Here is a 16497-nt window from a genome sequence, read left to right on the forward strand (position 1 = left end):
AGAAGGCTTCTGGGAACACCAGAGTTGTGGGGTTTTTACTTTGTTGTGGTTTTTTTTTTGTTTGGCTGGTTGGTTTTGGTTGTTTGTTTTTAATAAAATAGTTATTAGAAATGTTTACGTAAATGTTGAAACCAGAAGGTTCCTAGTGGGTCTATTAACATTTGTGACCTAAGTTTTTAATTACTGAAGTCATCAGTTTAAATCTGTAATATCTTGTACCCTGTTCCGACTAAAATAGTCAGTAATGATTCTTCTAAGTATAGAACACTTGTGAGAGTTTCCAACTAAGATGTGCTTGATTATCCTAAAACTGTTCTTAGTTTAGTAGTGTATAGATAGCACCAATATGCTTATCTGATGTTTAAAATCACATCATTAAAAAGTTGATGAATAAACATTTGATTCTTAGGGAACTTAATCATGTGCTGAATGCCCTTCACACCTAGTGACTACCATAGGAACAAGCAAATTAAAGGCATATTTCTCACCCCAGGGCTACACGCCTACCACTTTATTGGTAACAATTGTTTTACATTTTTCTTCACAAATGCCCCTTTCACAGATTAAAATAAACTATTATAACTAAATATAAAATTGTTGCAGCATTTGGATATGGTGTTTTAGTGCCTACAATTAAATCAGAAACTTGCTGAAAGCATGTCAAAGACAAATTGTCAACTGTTATAAGTAATAGTATTCTATGCAATGAAAGAAACTATTATAAAAGCTTAAAGACCTCACTGGTAAGTATATTAGGGGGGAAATACTTTACATTATTGATTACTGTATTTTTCCTTCTCCTTCAAACTAGAATTTGATTTTATTCTCCTCATGTTGTGTAACTTAGATAAACACTGTCCTGGTTTGGGCCAGGATAAAGGTGATTTTCTGTCTTGTACTTTTGCTTTTAGCTAAGTCTCTTGGAAGCAGCTGCACTTGCTGAAATTAACAGCAAGTTTCTCAGACAGTGTGTGTTTCTAGGACTGATAACACTCGATGTTTATAGTTACTGCTAGAGACTGGTGTGCAGAGCCAAGGACACTGCTCAGCTCTGAGGAAAACATAAAGAGGTCCCACCTGCATCCCTCCTTTGGGGAGGAATGAACAAGATAGATGCCAGAATTGACCAAACAGAGTATTCCATCCCATATACGTCATCCTCAGTATAAATTTGAGGGATCACGAGGGCCAAGCCAGATTTCCTGCTTCCTGCTTCCAGCTGCCTGCCCTTCCTGCATTTCCTGCTTCCCTTCCTTCACCCGGCATCCTGGAAGGATCCCGTCCGTTTGCCTGCCTGTGGTCCTGATCCGTGCCAGCCCTTATCTGTGTGTTCCTGCCTCCAGTTCCCAACTGCTGCCGACTCCAGGAGTCCAGCCTGGACTTTCCCAGGGCTGCCCTGCAGCCTCGGTGGTGACGTGACAGCTATTGGGGGAAAAGGGGAAGGAATGTGGTATCCCTTTTCTTGTATATTTGTATATATTTAGTAATTTTTCCTATTTATCATTACTGTTTCATTAAAGTTGTGTAGTTTAGTTTCCAACCCATAAGTCTCTCTCCCTTATTCTCTCTCCTTTCTTTATCAAGGAGGAGAGAGAGATTAATAGAGAGCGTCTGTTACTCGGTTTAATTGCCAGGCCAGTGTTAAACCGTGACAAACACATATTAAAGTTATACACAGTCTGAGTAGCATAATGGACAACACTGGTGAATGAGAAAGAAAATGGAATCAGGGTGACTTCTGCTGCATTAAAGAAATGGCTAAACATCAGTACGTGCCATCAGAAAAAGAACTTCTTTAAGAACTTCTTACTTAAAGAAGAATTATAAGTATTAAAAAAAATCTTCATTTTGGCAGATCTGAAGAGAGTTCCATAGAATATTAGTTGAGCAAGTTGTCTTCACATCACATTCAGTATGGACATTTATAGATTGTACCTAGTCAGTAACCTAGGAGCTGATATTTCTCTTGAAATTTTTCACATAAATAGCACAAGCAGCACTGATCTTAATGGCTCTTGTGACAGTACAGGGTTTGGTAGAGCATTCAATGCAGCTCTGGGTGTCAGGTAAACAAATGTCATAACATTTATTGTCATCTATGAAAACTGCATCATCTTTCTTTCATGTGGCTTGAGCACTGGCAGTGTCTGATGGAGATCGTTTTGTGATTGTTTCACAACTGCTGTTTAACAACTGCCATTCCATTTCAACAATCAGTGATTTGAAACATCTCTTCCTTTAGATTTATAAACCATTAAAATAAGCAGTTTTGAAGACAGTTCAAAGAACTTTACCATGTCATTATGAAAAGAGAAGCCTTCTTGACTTTGAACTTACAAAGTACAATCACATCTGAGACTCAAGGAAAAAAAAAAAAGGAAAGTTGTCTTCTGATTAATGTAAAAGTCAGATGCTACTATGGGAAACAACTTAGGATGATCAGGGAACTCCCCTGGCACCCCAGTGAGTATCCTGAAACTTACACTGTCATCCACCAGAAGGATTAATCCTGATAACCTGCCCTGGTAGTGCCACCGAAATGCTTTTCTGGAAGTTGAATAATGGTCTTAACAATTTACAGCATCTGCATTGTTATTATAATGCTCTATGCCATTAATTCATGGTGAAATGATCATGTTTATTCTTGGAAGAGACACTTAAATCCTTTCATGCAATCCTCAGTTCCCACAGGTCTAAGAGACTGGTAAGAGGATGCTGTTACTACAGAACATCTGCAAATATTTCGCAGGAGACACCTGTACCAGGAACAATGAATTTGCTGTAGCTTATCTGGAAAAAGGAACTAGATGAAGGGCAATCCCTTTCAGACACTAGCCACCAGTTTAGGAAACATTTGATCACATATATGATTGGCATATATCTGCCAATGACTGACATAAATTAAATGTATTAGACAAAGTAATCCTGCCAGATTTGTTGTTTCAGAGTGCCTGAAATCATCAGCTAGTCACAGGCTACCAACACTGGACAGACACAGCAACACTAGACAGGTCTTTAACACTGTGATAGGGTGTGTGCCCGGACAAACTGAAGTCTCCCATGCCTCAAACTTTGTCCACTAGTAGCAGGTCTTTGATGTCAGAGAGACCAGACTCACTCATAAACTGCAAAACTGAGGAGGGAGAAAAGAAGATTTCCAATATGCAACGGCAGGAGCATTTCAGTAGTGTAAATTTTCCCTCAAGACAGGAAAGGCATGTGGATGGAGCCCATGAATGGCAGGATGCCTCCAAAGGGTCCCACAGCTGGACTCTGATTTTAGGGGAGGTCACTGCTGTGGGACTGCAGGCAAAAGGTGCGCTGGGACCTGACAGCATGGAGTCCCACAGGAGGGACACAATGTGGTAAATATTCACTGAGGAAAATATTCAATTAATGAAACTAAGGAGTGCCCCTATGGAGTGTCCCTTCTCAGTGGTGCAGTTGAAAGGGCACAACGACTGAAACAAGAGCAGGCCACTATCTGCATAATCATGCACTGAAGATACATCTCATGATTCTACTCTCACTCTGCACAGTGTAATTTTAAAAATCCTTCTCCTCTAAAGGAATAGATGGCCCTATGAGTGAATGTGTATGGGGACTATTGTTTGGAAATAGGAACTATTGTTTTGCTTAATTATTAATTATTTACTACTTAAATTATGCATGAAAAAGTACTTCAGATTTTTCTTTAGGCAATGCAGACTCTAAAGCATGCTAAGAAAGTTATAAAGTAAGGTGTGTCTTCCTTCCATTAGTCATAAGAGAAACATAAATTACAATTCAGCATGTAATTCTCTTCTTCATACAATGACTTAAAGTCGATTGAATAAAATTACTTCATACTCAGAATACTTACTGGTATATAAAACTTTCTTGCTCCCATAAAGAAAAGTTATCTGGGAACTTTTTTGAATAACAGTATTGTTAAATGCTTTTTCATAAGGCTTTTTTGAAGACATTTCAGTTGTTTACAATTTACTTTAGAAGTGATTTGGGATAGCACTTAATATGTAGTAATGTTCTTCCTAGATTTGGGTCTTTGCCTAAGTGCTTTTCTGACCAAAATCTTGTTCTACTTATCTGACCATTTATCTGAATTTAAAATATTTTGATAGCTCAAAACATTATGAAAAAAAGCTATGCAAGAGTAGCATATAGCTCACTTCCCTCATCTCTCCATCTGTAATATCTATGCTTCCTAAAAAATCCCACACCTATCCTTGTTTACCACACTCACTGGACAAGAAACACCACATGCTGTGATTACGCAGGGACTGTGTATTTTCTTTCTCTACCGACTAACCAACAGACTGGTTAAGCTGTTGTTCTGTTCACATCTCTACTCCAGTAAGCAAGCTTTATGCAGCTGAACCTCACTTTTCAACTTGCAGACCCAACCAACAGCTTGATAACTCTAAGTAGTCATTTTTCACACTTCTGTTGAAAGAACATAGAATCTATGAAATCTTTATCTCTGTTATCAAACTCATTTTGGCTAATGGTTTCACAATTCTTTATGGTGCCTGACAGACAATGTCACCACAGAAACTTTGTCTTCTTATGAAGTCCGTTGGGAAAAAATGTAAAACATGGATATTGAATTTCTGCATACTTGTACAAAATTAATAGCTTAAAAAGTAATGAATATTATGAAGCTAGTTTTATATGACTTATTGATTCATTTTTTTTTTTTCAGTATTTGATCAGTTCTGGTAATACTTTAGACATCGAACCTCAGGGAGGTTTGCGAGATGCAGATTGCAAAGCCTTTCCAAAGTGTTACTTTCCTGTAGTCTGCTTCTTGTCATTTTTAGAGCTGAGCAGTTTACTTAATCTTGTTGATACTGGTGATTGCATGAGCAGGCAGTTAAGATTTAAATATTAGTTGTGGTAGAGGTCTCTGCATATAGACCAGCCTTAATAGCTTTTCAATTAGTTCACTTTTCCTGTCAACAAATACTCTCCCTCTGTGATGCTCTCAGACTACTCTGCGTGCTCACCGTGACAGAATACAATTCTACAGTTTCTATGGATGCCCATGGTTTTCTTCATTGCACTGTTTTATTCAGAAAATGGCAATAGCAATATCTTCAGCAAAAAGGGAGGAAAATCCCTGTAGAACAGGCTAGTACTTGTGTATGATTAAAGAATTGGCTAATTTCACTTAAACCATCGGAATGAAAGGGCCACTAGAAGGAAATAAATCCAGAATGCTCAAATAAAATAAAATGTTAGCTCCTCAGCTACAGTTAATTATTGTATCTAACAGAATGATCTGTATTTACAACAGCTGAAGACATTGTTCTATATTCTTAGCAAACATAAAAGTTGGAGAAAAAATTAACAAGGGATAAATATGTTGTGAAGGTATAATTTAGTATAGATCTATATTTTTAATATTAGACATACATCAAAGGAGTAAAAGTTGTTTTAAAACAAAATTTTATGACATCTGGTGCTTATTAAGATATTTTTGATTAGTTACATCACGTGTATAATCTTGGATCTTGGTTTTGTATCATCATGTGCACAAGCCTGCAACAGCATTCAGTAAGTACTGTCCATTTCAGTGTAATTATTATTTTAAGGAAAGATTGTAACAGTGAGTTCACTGTATAGTGGTATAAATAAAGAAATACAATATAAAGGTTTTTTTTTTGTTTTTTTTTTTTTGCACATATGGCAAAAGCAGAGCTATAAATTATCTCCTAGTAACTAACAATAAAAATAAAAGAGGTTACAGAATCCTTTTATCTGAATACTCCAGTGTGATATATAAACCTTAATGAAATCTCTTCAATGTTCTTATACCTTAGTTTTACAGCTTCCCTTTTGAGGTTAGATACCCTAGCTTCCCCTATATCAGTTTTTATTTATGACTAAATGTAACTCACAAAAAATGTTTATTGTCCTCTCAATAATTCTCATCAATGAAAACTCCATTAATTTTTTTCCATATTTCATGTGACATTTCCTTTCACTCTTTTATTTCTAAATATATAGTTATTGAGCTTATGACTTTATACAACTACAGTCTGTAGGCCTACAAAAATTATTTTATCTTTATAGATCCATGTTATAGATGCTTCCATTTAATTTATTACAGTGCTTTCTCCTGCAAAGCTGTTTTTTTATATCCAAACAAACTGACAGATATTCTGGAGATCTGGTCTTAAATTATCTGAAGCCCTTCCAACAGCACCAAGAGCATTTATAGTAACATAAGAATAAATACAGGGAATGCAAGCAGTCTACACTCTATAGTTTATTATAAGTATATCAAAACATTGGGGTTTTTCCTGTTCTGATTAAATTGCTGTTAAAACATATACATATCCTTAAACCAAGAATAGACACCTGCAATAGAAATTAGTTTTTAAAAGTCCACCACTTAACTACACACCACAAGTTTTGCCCACACAGCTGCTAGCCAGTTTAAAACCAAACATTATCTGTGGTGATGCTTACCTGGGCTTAGTTGGTGGATTGTACCATGTAACGAAACATCTAAAAATAAGTGCACATAGGAGTAGATTCTGGCACTATGTTTTTTTTCATTTAATGAGAATGGAAAATAGTTCACAACATGTTACATAGCTTAAGAGCTTAAGGCAATTTTCAGTGTAAGGCATATAGAACCATAGACTGGCTAAGGTTGGAAGATCACCCAGTTCCAACTCCCCTGACATGGGCAGGGACACCTCCCACTAGATCCAGTTCCTCAAAGCCCCATCCAAACTGGCCTTGAACACTTCCAGGGAGGGGGCAGTCACAGCTTGCCTGGGTAACCTGTTCCATCATCTCACCACCCTCACAGGAAAGTAATTTTCCTAATGTATAACCTAAATGTCCCTTCTTCAAGTTTTAAACCATTTCCCCTTGTCCTCTCATTACACACCCATGCAGAAAGTCCTATTCCAACTTTTTTTGTAGGCCCCCTTCAGGTACAAGAAAGCTGCTAAAAGGTCACCTCAGAGCCTCTTCTTCATTAGGCATCTTATATAATTAGCTTGTCTGCTACCATCATCACATGAATGGTGAATGAATAGTTTCTGTGCTGCTTCTAATCCATTTTCATGAATATTATTAGTATTACCATCATTGTCATTATCATCATCACCACAGCAAGCTGTTAATTTTTGTATGCCCAAAGGCAAACAAGTCATTACTTCCTCATCAACTACTTGTCCCAAATACACAGATAAGCAGATTTTTTGCTAGGCTGATCAGTGTAAGAACTCAGGTTCTTCTTACAAGTGAAACGTAACAGGATCCTCCTGAACATTAGCACTTTTACTAAATACTTTCACATCATGAAAGGTCTTCTCAAAATGGTAGTTTTGCTAGTTTTGTTTCTATGCTACATTAAATTCTTCAGCTACAGTTGCAATGTCACTGCACAGTAGGTGAAAAACATTTCTGGAACAAATGTCAGCAAGGGATAATTTTGAAATAACCTTCTCATCTACAGTAACACAAGTCAGAAGATAGCACTGCTAGAGAGATTGCTTTGTTGTTAACCTATGATGCTGTATCCTGATAGAGTAAGTACTTCTAAAGATGGAGGACAAAAAAGTTGCAGAAATAAACAATAATGCAGAGGTCTTGATTTACCAAGTTTCTCATAAAGGTTGACCGTGGACATGAATTTGTACTGAAATGGGTGGAAGAGAAAGCTCGAAACCAATAATACAAACTGGACAATTAAAGGAACCAAAAAAACCCATTAGCATACCTCACCTAAGGAAATGGTTCATACAGATGTTGAAATACCTCGCACTGAATCATGCTGTATTATCACTATGAAACACGGATACTACAGAAAGTGAGTTCACTTTCATTTCACCTTTGAATTGTAATGGATAAACCTGTGGTATTTTACTTTTTCAAAACTGAAAATGTAATCAAAGACTTGGAAAAGCACCAGATGCAGACTCCAGCTCTGATGAACCACTGATACCAAGTTAAAGCTTGCACTCTATCGTAAACAGGAAAGTATGTTTTTGTGCCCTGTGTAATGGGGTCGAGGGCCAACTGCCAGAAGCATTTCAAGCCCTCATCAGCAGAAGCCAGAAGTCCTCACCAAAAGCACTTAAGAACATCTAACAATCTGCAAAGCACCATAACTTGCTGACCCAGACTTTCAAGAAACAAAATAATCCCCTTAAGAAATGCAGAGACGACGAGGGCACTGCAACTGAAAAGCAGAGTTGGGACTTACCATCTTGGTCTGTGGTAACTGTGATAGCTGTAAACTGCTTGGGAGAGAAACTCAGCTCTGAGACCCCATTTGTGGCTTCTATTTCGAAGGTGTAGTTCACATGAGACACGAAGTCAAGCACTGTCACAGAGGAGTTAATGAGACCTGTGTGTCTGGGGATGAAACGGATACCTCCTCCACAGATCTCACACTGGCTGGCATCTGATCCACATTTCTTACAGATGACACTGTAAGTGAGATCTTTTCTTCCTCCCGTATCACTTGGGGGGCTCCATTCCAACATGAGAGCTGTTTCGTTAATGTTAAAAATCACATTCCTTGGAGCAGAAGGTGGCCCTGCAGAGAGAAGGAGAGAAAGCCTGTTATCAGTTGCCTATTTTGGAGGCAAAGTAAATAAATTAATTTAGTCTTAAGGCAATTATTTGCAAATAGAAGCTAAAAGAGCTATGTTTCAACAACAAATTCATACACAAATTTTAAATTAAATACTTTCCATTCTTGAAAATTAAGCAAGATTAATAAGTGAGTGAGACTTTTAAAAGCTGAATAATCTAAATAAATTAGAATTGGTTCAGAAATAATTTAAGGTAACAAAAAATGACCTGGGAATGTAAAACCCAGACTTGACAACAGAAGTTTATACTAAGTATCTCTTAATCTTGAAGTAGAGCTTTAACCATGGAATTTATTTCCTTATTTTATGGGTAGTGATTTAGGATTTTCTGATACTTATATGTGTTTTATAAGAGTCAAATCAAATAATAAATACATAACGGTGCTGGAATAACCACAAGAAGTAAAACCAGTTGTATTAGTTCTGCAGTGCCAGATATTTTTCCTAGCTTTTCCTGCTTATCCCCAGGGATTTCTTTGCAGCTGTTCATTAACAGTTAGGTGGCAAGAGGCCAAGACTATTAGACACAAGAGACAGTTTACAAGTTTTTTTCTTTCCCACCAGGCACCTCATCAGCATCAGGTCTACAAGAATGGCAGGAAAGCAGGAAAAAAAAAAAAAAATTCTTGGAAGACTGTGGGGAGGGATGCAAAGATAGCAGCAACAGGCAGAGCATAGGAAAGCTCTGAGCTATTAAGAAGGTGGTAAAGCTCTCTGTGTAGTCAGAGGGAACATAAGTGACCCATTCCCCATGGATGCCAAAATAATCAAGGTACATCCAACAAGTTTAAAGCTGTTATGCTGACTGACTCTGTAGGACCACAAGTAATTAATCTGAAGCTTTACATAACATCTTCCACAGTCTGATGGAAGAAATTTACCACCTTGTGGTTTTTGAGATAGGAACCAATGAAGAGGTGAATGAAAGGCAGAAATCATTAAGGGAAGCCTAGATAAAATATCTCTACATCTTTCTACTTCCACTTAAAGTATTTTTTTTAAAATGTATATATTCCCCAAATACAACCATTAAAATTATGTAAGAAACAAAGATTTGGAAAAATGCAAGGCTTCTAGAAATTCAGCTAGTCAGCTCGTGGGGGGTTTTCAGCTGAATGAGTTGAATATGCATTATGTTTCCAGCTTCCAAAATAAAATCACATTGCACATGGATTACCTAGCCAGTGGTTAGCAGAACTTTGAAAACCTTCAACTTGTTTTGCAGCTTTTCACGATATACAAAACCTGCCACCAAGATTTAAGTATAAATTTTAGATCGAGATACTGCTCAAATTTCATTACCTAATGGCCTCTTAAGCAGTCTGAAAGGCTACGTGAAACATTTGCAAATGACATTAGCTAATTCTTACAGACTGAATTTCACCCAACAAATTGAATGGCACAGTAATTCTGAGAGTAAGATATTTAAAATAACATAATGTCCATGATAAAAACTTCAAGACAAGGAGAGAAGAACTAAACCAAAAAAAGTATTGATAAACACTCTTGTAAATTCCAGTTCTGTAACATGTAGCATGAAGGGCAAGACCCTGTGTCCATAGGATGGTCAGATATATAGTCAGAACTTTGCATTAGGAAGGAAAACAAAACACTGAAGCTCCTCCTAGCATTTCAAACATAAATCAGGGTCTCAAATCTCAGAAAAAAAACTCCTAGCCCCCACTTTTTTCCTAATCATTGAATTGCATTCTTTCTTTTTTCCCCTAAAGATCTGCAATTACTACAGCACTGACATGCTGATTCAAGGTTAAAACATTTACCTATTTATTTGAGGAAACAAAATGTAGGAATTTTAAAAATCAAACCTATCAGTGGTTCTGAAATATGCACCTACAACGGGTCCACCTCCATTTATTGAAATTCTTAATCCTTAAACATTACCCTGAAAACTAAAATGGACTATACCTTAAAAGAAAACATTACTATATCTTACATTTTACTAATAAACTATATAGTACTAAAGATCTATGCAACTGAACCCACACATAGTAGCAAGAATGAGTACTGACTTTAATGAAGGCAATAAAAGTTGTAGGAAAAAAAGTCAGTATTGACCAACATTTGTAAAATTTATATGATGCTTTTTGTTTACATACGTGACATAAATGGGGGTTTAAAAGCCGAAATCTTTGTAAATGTGAAAAAATGTTTTTCCAGTAAGGGAGGAATAATGTGAACTACTAAATTTTAAGTTGTTAATCTGAACTGTTGCTGAACATTTCAGTTGCTTTTTTTCCTTTCTGGTATTTATTTGTTTATTTAAATATTTTCATTAAGATTATTTTTGCCCTGAAGTAAATAATCAGTTAGCTGCTGGACTGCAAGCAAGTTATAAATAAAATAGTTAGAGGTGCTATATTGCTCTGCATTTCTTTAGTGGACAAGAAAATTTAAATTTTTAATGTGAGCATTTATTCATAAATCTATCTATGCAGAGTTCATAGTTAGCAACGTAAAGCCCTGTAAGGACCAGTTATTTTTCAGTTTATCAAGGACTCATTTAGCTGAATGGTATGTGGCTCATTTATACTGAAGATCGATATTTCTGGAACCTGATAGATGAAAATTGTGTTTGTGATTTGCAATTGTCATGGAAAATATTTTGAGTATTGCCTTCCTGGTCTTTGACTGTGACCTTGTGAATGCCCAACACTGGAGCATTTTAAATGTTATAAGTATTTATAGATGCAACTTGTTGATAGAGGCTAATTATATCGATACATCATTTTCCAGCAGTGTAGAAAATAGAGACAAGGTACAGCCTTAAAGATATTGACGCAGTCTAAAAGCCCCGAAAACCTTATACTCTCCCAGATTTAAAAATCTCTGAACTTCCACAAAATTACTGTGAGGTTGATGGTTCTAACTACTCTGGAAAAAAGTCCTGAGATCACAATAAGCTAAACCAGAACAAATTACTTCAGCTTCAGCTCTTATTATCTATGGGAAGAAGACAGGAATAATTGTTTCTTCTAAAAACATGCTGAGAGAATTATATAATGAATGGTCTTAATAAAATCCCACTGTTAAAACCAATGAGGAGTTTCAGAAATATGGGGGATGTGCCTTAGTTGCACTTACATATGTGCATAACTTTAAGGGGCCCAGTAATCCCCTTGAAATAATTGGTAATGTTCATGCTCTTAAAACTAAGCATGTGTGTAATTGCTTGAAGGACTGAAGCCAATGTGTTAAAATTGGCCTAAATTTAATATAATATAAAGTATAAATATTATAACAATGAGTTGGGGCTTTTTCTTGTTACTTCATCAACTGTGGCACTCCAAAACTTGTTTAATGTGATTTCGGGCAAAAAAAGAGTTTTATCTGGTTTTGTCATTATTATCTTTCTACAACATTTTTTTGGTACTATATGTAGATGGTAGCAGCAACAGATAAAACAATCTTTTTTTAAAAAATGTCGGTTTTATTTGTACTGGAGAGTGAAGTTTGTAATATTCATGACTTAATCCTCAGTTGTAAGAGAAAACAGGAATTACTGTACAATCACATTTCAATGAGCAGGGAGAATATTATCAATTATGCTAGAGGTGTCTAAACGTATAAGACTGTCCGCCTGCAAGTAGTGAAAAAAAATCTCAGACACACTTCATACTCAAGGCCCCTCATGCCAATTTGCATGACGATTAAATAGCTTTTTAATTGCTGTTAAATTATGCCAGTTAAACTGTGATTTCATGCAAATATTAAGCTCTAATGACATACAGTGAATCATTTACTAAGATTTAGAACTTGGAACAAAGAGAGACAATTAATTCTAATCCTCAGATTCAGCTAAATTATGTGTCACTGGGCTTTTATGAATGTGGCCTGATTGCTTTGTTATCATTTATAAATTATACAAAGATTATTTGACACATTGGAAAAACTTGGAAGCAATAACCCTTCTGCAGACATCTGTGTGCAAAGCTCTCAGGGATTTCCTTGTATTGTTTTTTAAAGAAAATTAATCAGTATATTGGTAAAAATGGTGGATACTTTCCTCCCAGCAAAATTCATGACTTTGGGTTTTTTGCAAAAGAGTAAAACATAATTCAGATATATGAGCATTAAAAAAATGCACCTCTTCTGCTTCCTAGATGAACACAGGCCAATTGTGAGCGATGTCTTTTGGTACTTTTATAAATTATAATGTAAAAAGTATTTCTTGGTAGAGTAGATTGGCACTGATAGCCATGCATAGGCAATGCAATATTTTGAATACTACAGAATGAAGACCGTCTGGAAAAAAAATTGTTGCTTTTTCAGTGAGAACTGTCTGTTACCACTACTCAACTCTTAGAAGTTTGTGTTATTTGACTACTGAATTGACAGTGGAAGAGCAAAGATTAACCATCATCTTCTGAAAACATTCAGAATCGACATCTGTCTGTGCCCCCTGATTTGTAATTGCTTTTTTATACACATACATATATCTAGCCTCCATAAGTAGTGTCACTTGTTGTGGAATGCTGTGTTACATTTTTTCCTTTTCAGAATCACTCTTTTTCTCTAAGGCGGGCAGGACAAATAGACTGCCAGTGACTTTTGAACCAATAATTTAAGTCTGAGCAAAATGATAAATTGCAAACAAGAAATATATATAGAAATATACATAGAAAGATAACAATACAAGAAATAGAGCTGAAGCCTTCAAGAAACACGTTGGTTGATTCTGCTGCTGGAATACAGTGTTGACTTTTCAAATGGATGATCATTTTGGGGCAGAGGCTATTGAACAGAGCACAAGTTTGTTGGCCTCAAAACTGTTTAAGCATAACAAGAAAAGAGATGTATTCAGACTCAGAGATCCAATATAAGCCTGCCCGCCTTTGACCTTGAAAATATGGATTAATTTATCCAGTTACACTATAGTGGGAAATGTTAGAGTTTATGTACAGAGAAGACAGAGAGGGGATTAGATATGATGCTGTTTGTTGCTCACTGTGTATGCAGAGAGATCACTGATAGTGTACTCTCATGTGGCAAAGAAATACAATAAAGAGTAGCAGCAAGGGATCGCTAATAAGTGCCAATCCCATGAAAAAAAGCTATGGGAAAGAGATTAACAATATATCTTAATGTAATTTTCCTTCCTCTTACTAAATTAGAATTTTATTATGCTTTTCTGCAAAGTCCGCATTCCTTCGAAATACAGTTACATTAAATAAAAATGGCAACTGTACAGTTTTGGATAAGGATACAGTATGCACTTTCACAGAATTAATAAAAGTAGATTTCAAGCTCATCTTGAGGGGAAAAAAAAAAAAAGATGCCTGAAGCTAAACTCTTAAATTCACACTGTCTTAAATCAAGGTCCTTATTTTACATAATGCTGTATATGCAAGTTTTCCAATGCCGAGGGAAAATTCTGGAGTGAGGAATATTGTCTAACCCTATCCAGGAATGAAAAGAGAGAGATAGAGAGAGCAAATTAAGTAGATACTTCATTCTAATTTGAATATGAGACATTTGTAAGGGGAATCCACCATTCTGTGTTTGATTCAAGAACAACTCTCATTTAAAAAGTCACAGGAAAATTTTCAAATCTCTTATATCACAGCTTACATGCCAGGATACAAATTTGAAAATGAACATTAAAAACGCAGATCTGCCCAAAAGCTGTAATGTAGAAAAGGCATTTTCTTACTGTACATCCTTTTCTCTCTACTTAAATTGGCTCTATTTGTTCCTAACTTTTCAACCACTTTTATTACTGTAAAGCATTATATTTTGGAAAGAACAATCTACTCTGCCTCATATCTGTATCTTTGTTTATTAAATATAAATTAGCCACCTCTGCACAGACCCATTGAAGGCAGCGAAGTTTTATTTATGACAGAAAAATAATTTTAATAACTGAGAGCATAATTTGAAAGCAGTGGAGCTAAAGGTATCACTTGGGGAATAATTTGGTCTGCATACTCTTCATTATTGATGATGTGCAAGAAGTTAACAATGCAGTCTGCCTGTTAAAAGTCTTAGTGTCATTTGCAGAGCAGACAATTAGTGAAATAATCATCATTGTAGGTATAAGATAAATAAATCTGCTGTAGTGTCAATGCAGTACTGGTATCTTGTAGTCTAGGCTGAATGAGAGGAAATGAATGGTGGCACTGAACTGAAATCAAGGCAGAAACTACAATGTGGGTCAGTGTCTCCCTTACTTCTCCCAAGCTGGAGTGAGGTGGGGCACTAGTACCGCTGTCTTGGTTGATAACTTCTCCGACTCCACTCAGTTGCTTTGGCTGACATCTTCAGCAGGAACAGAGAGGTCTGGCAGCAAGTCTTCCCTGAGACTTTTCAGTCACCACACCTTTTAACACCACACCTTTTGTTGGTAAAGTACCAGGTTGTTGCAGGTACCTGCTCCCGGTACTACTGGTACCAGGAGCTATCATGCTCCTCCCTACATTATCCATGTTAATGGTAGCAGGGTAGAACATTTAAAATTGTATTCTGAAGTATAATTATGGAAACATCATGCTATGCATACATAATTTTTTCAGAGATCTGTCTTTTGGAGATGAAAAAACCAATGACTCATAAATAATATGGAACCACATCTGCTTAATGGTTGAGTGAAACAATCTTTCTAAGCATGAAACCATCAAGAGCATCAGATGTGTGTTAGCATTGTGGGTAAGTTGTAATTGTTTGTGCTTGGGGCACTCATTTGAGTGGAATTTTCCTGTAATCACCATTTTCCTATAGGAAGTCTGGAACAAGATGATTTATTCCCTCACAGATTTTGTGCAAATAGACAGGCCTATGTGCCTTGTTACTGAGTGAGCAGACAGCAGCTTGTGTGCTTTGGATTGGGGTGCCCCTCTGAACCCTATGCCCCCAAAGTAAGTACCTTAAGCTGGAGGCTAGGATTAACCCCTCTGAAAATCCTGTAGTTAGACTAGACAACTTTCTGCTAAGTACCTTGGATCTGAGGAATGGAATTTTTGGTGACCATCACTCCCATTTAGCAGAGGGACACTGTCTCAGCCTAAATAATGACTTCAGGATTACAAAGTGCCTGCGACTTTTTAAACAAACTCCAAATTACCTGATATATTCCCATTTTGCCCATTACATTGCTATTTGGAGAGACCAGTGTGAGCACAGGAAGTAGTTCAATTCTGCTAGGGTCAGTTCAGTTATAGTGACATGGCATTTGCCTTATGGTTATTGCAAGAGTACTTTGTTTTTATTGTTTTTCTCTCTTAAGCTTTTTGTATACTTAGCCCGCTAAAAAAGTTCATCCATTTAACATGGTAATATTTTTAGAGTTCTCAAGTAGAGGACTGTGGCACAAAATCTAATTGAATCACACTCTCCTTGTGAAGAGCTAACAAAATGCTAGAAACTAGGTATCTTAGAAAAAGTTGCAAATGAATTTAAATTGTATTTATTAAATACGATTTAATATATAAATATAGTATTTCACTCAGATTTTTAAATGGTTTGTTCCCAGTGTAAGATTAAACAGATATAGTTCCTTTACAATCAACAAATAAATCTCAGTGAGTAACAAACCATTTATTAATATCTATGAGAAATATGTCTTTAAATTAAAAGAAAATTTATGCATTAGGTTTCTAGACATGAGCACATTGATCAAAGTAATAAAAATCTCAGTTAGAATTTCCTAGATTGCTAGGAACCAGTTTTGTCTGAATGGCAAATTTAAGCTAGTCAAAAATCACAAAATGTTGCATTTTAAAAATGTAAACTAATATAATCAAAGTTGTATAATAGGGAATAGCTAAGTTGAAAGAAAATTATTTGCAAGATATGTCCTTCTAATTTGATTTTTTTTTCCTTTCATTTTATGATTTTGGTTTTTTTTAAGTTGTTTTCAATT

At 36.0% G+C, this 16497-nt stretch overlaps 1 protein-coding gene across 2 annotated transcripts in view; it reads right to left on the reverse strand.

Annotated features, from left to right (window-relative positions):
* EPHA6 (EPH receptor A6) overlaps nucleotides 1-16497 on the reverse strand; it is a 445064-nt gene that overhangs the window by 207418 nt on the left and 221149 nt on the right. For both annotated transcript variants that reach the window (XM_071756858.1, XM_071756850.1), the window contains exon 5: nucleotides 8228-8563. In XM_071756858.1, the coding sequence (XP_071612959.1) occupies nucleotides 8228-8563 (336 nt within the window). The remainder of the gene's footprint in view (nucleotides 1-8227; nucleotides 8564-16497) is intronic.

This window comes from Heliangelus exortis, chromosome 1 (genome assembly GCF_036169615.1).
Source record: "Heliangelus exortis chromosome 1, bHelExo1.hap1, whole genome shotgun sequence".
NCBI classification, from domain to species: Eukaryota; Metazoa; Chordata; class Aves; order Apodiformes; family Trochilidae; genus Heliangelus; species Heliangelus exortis.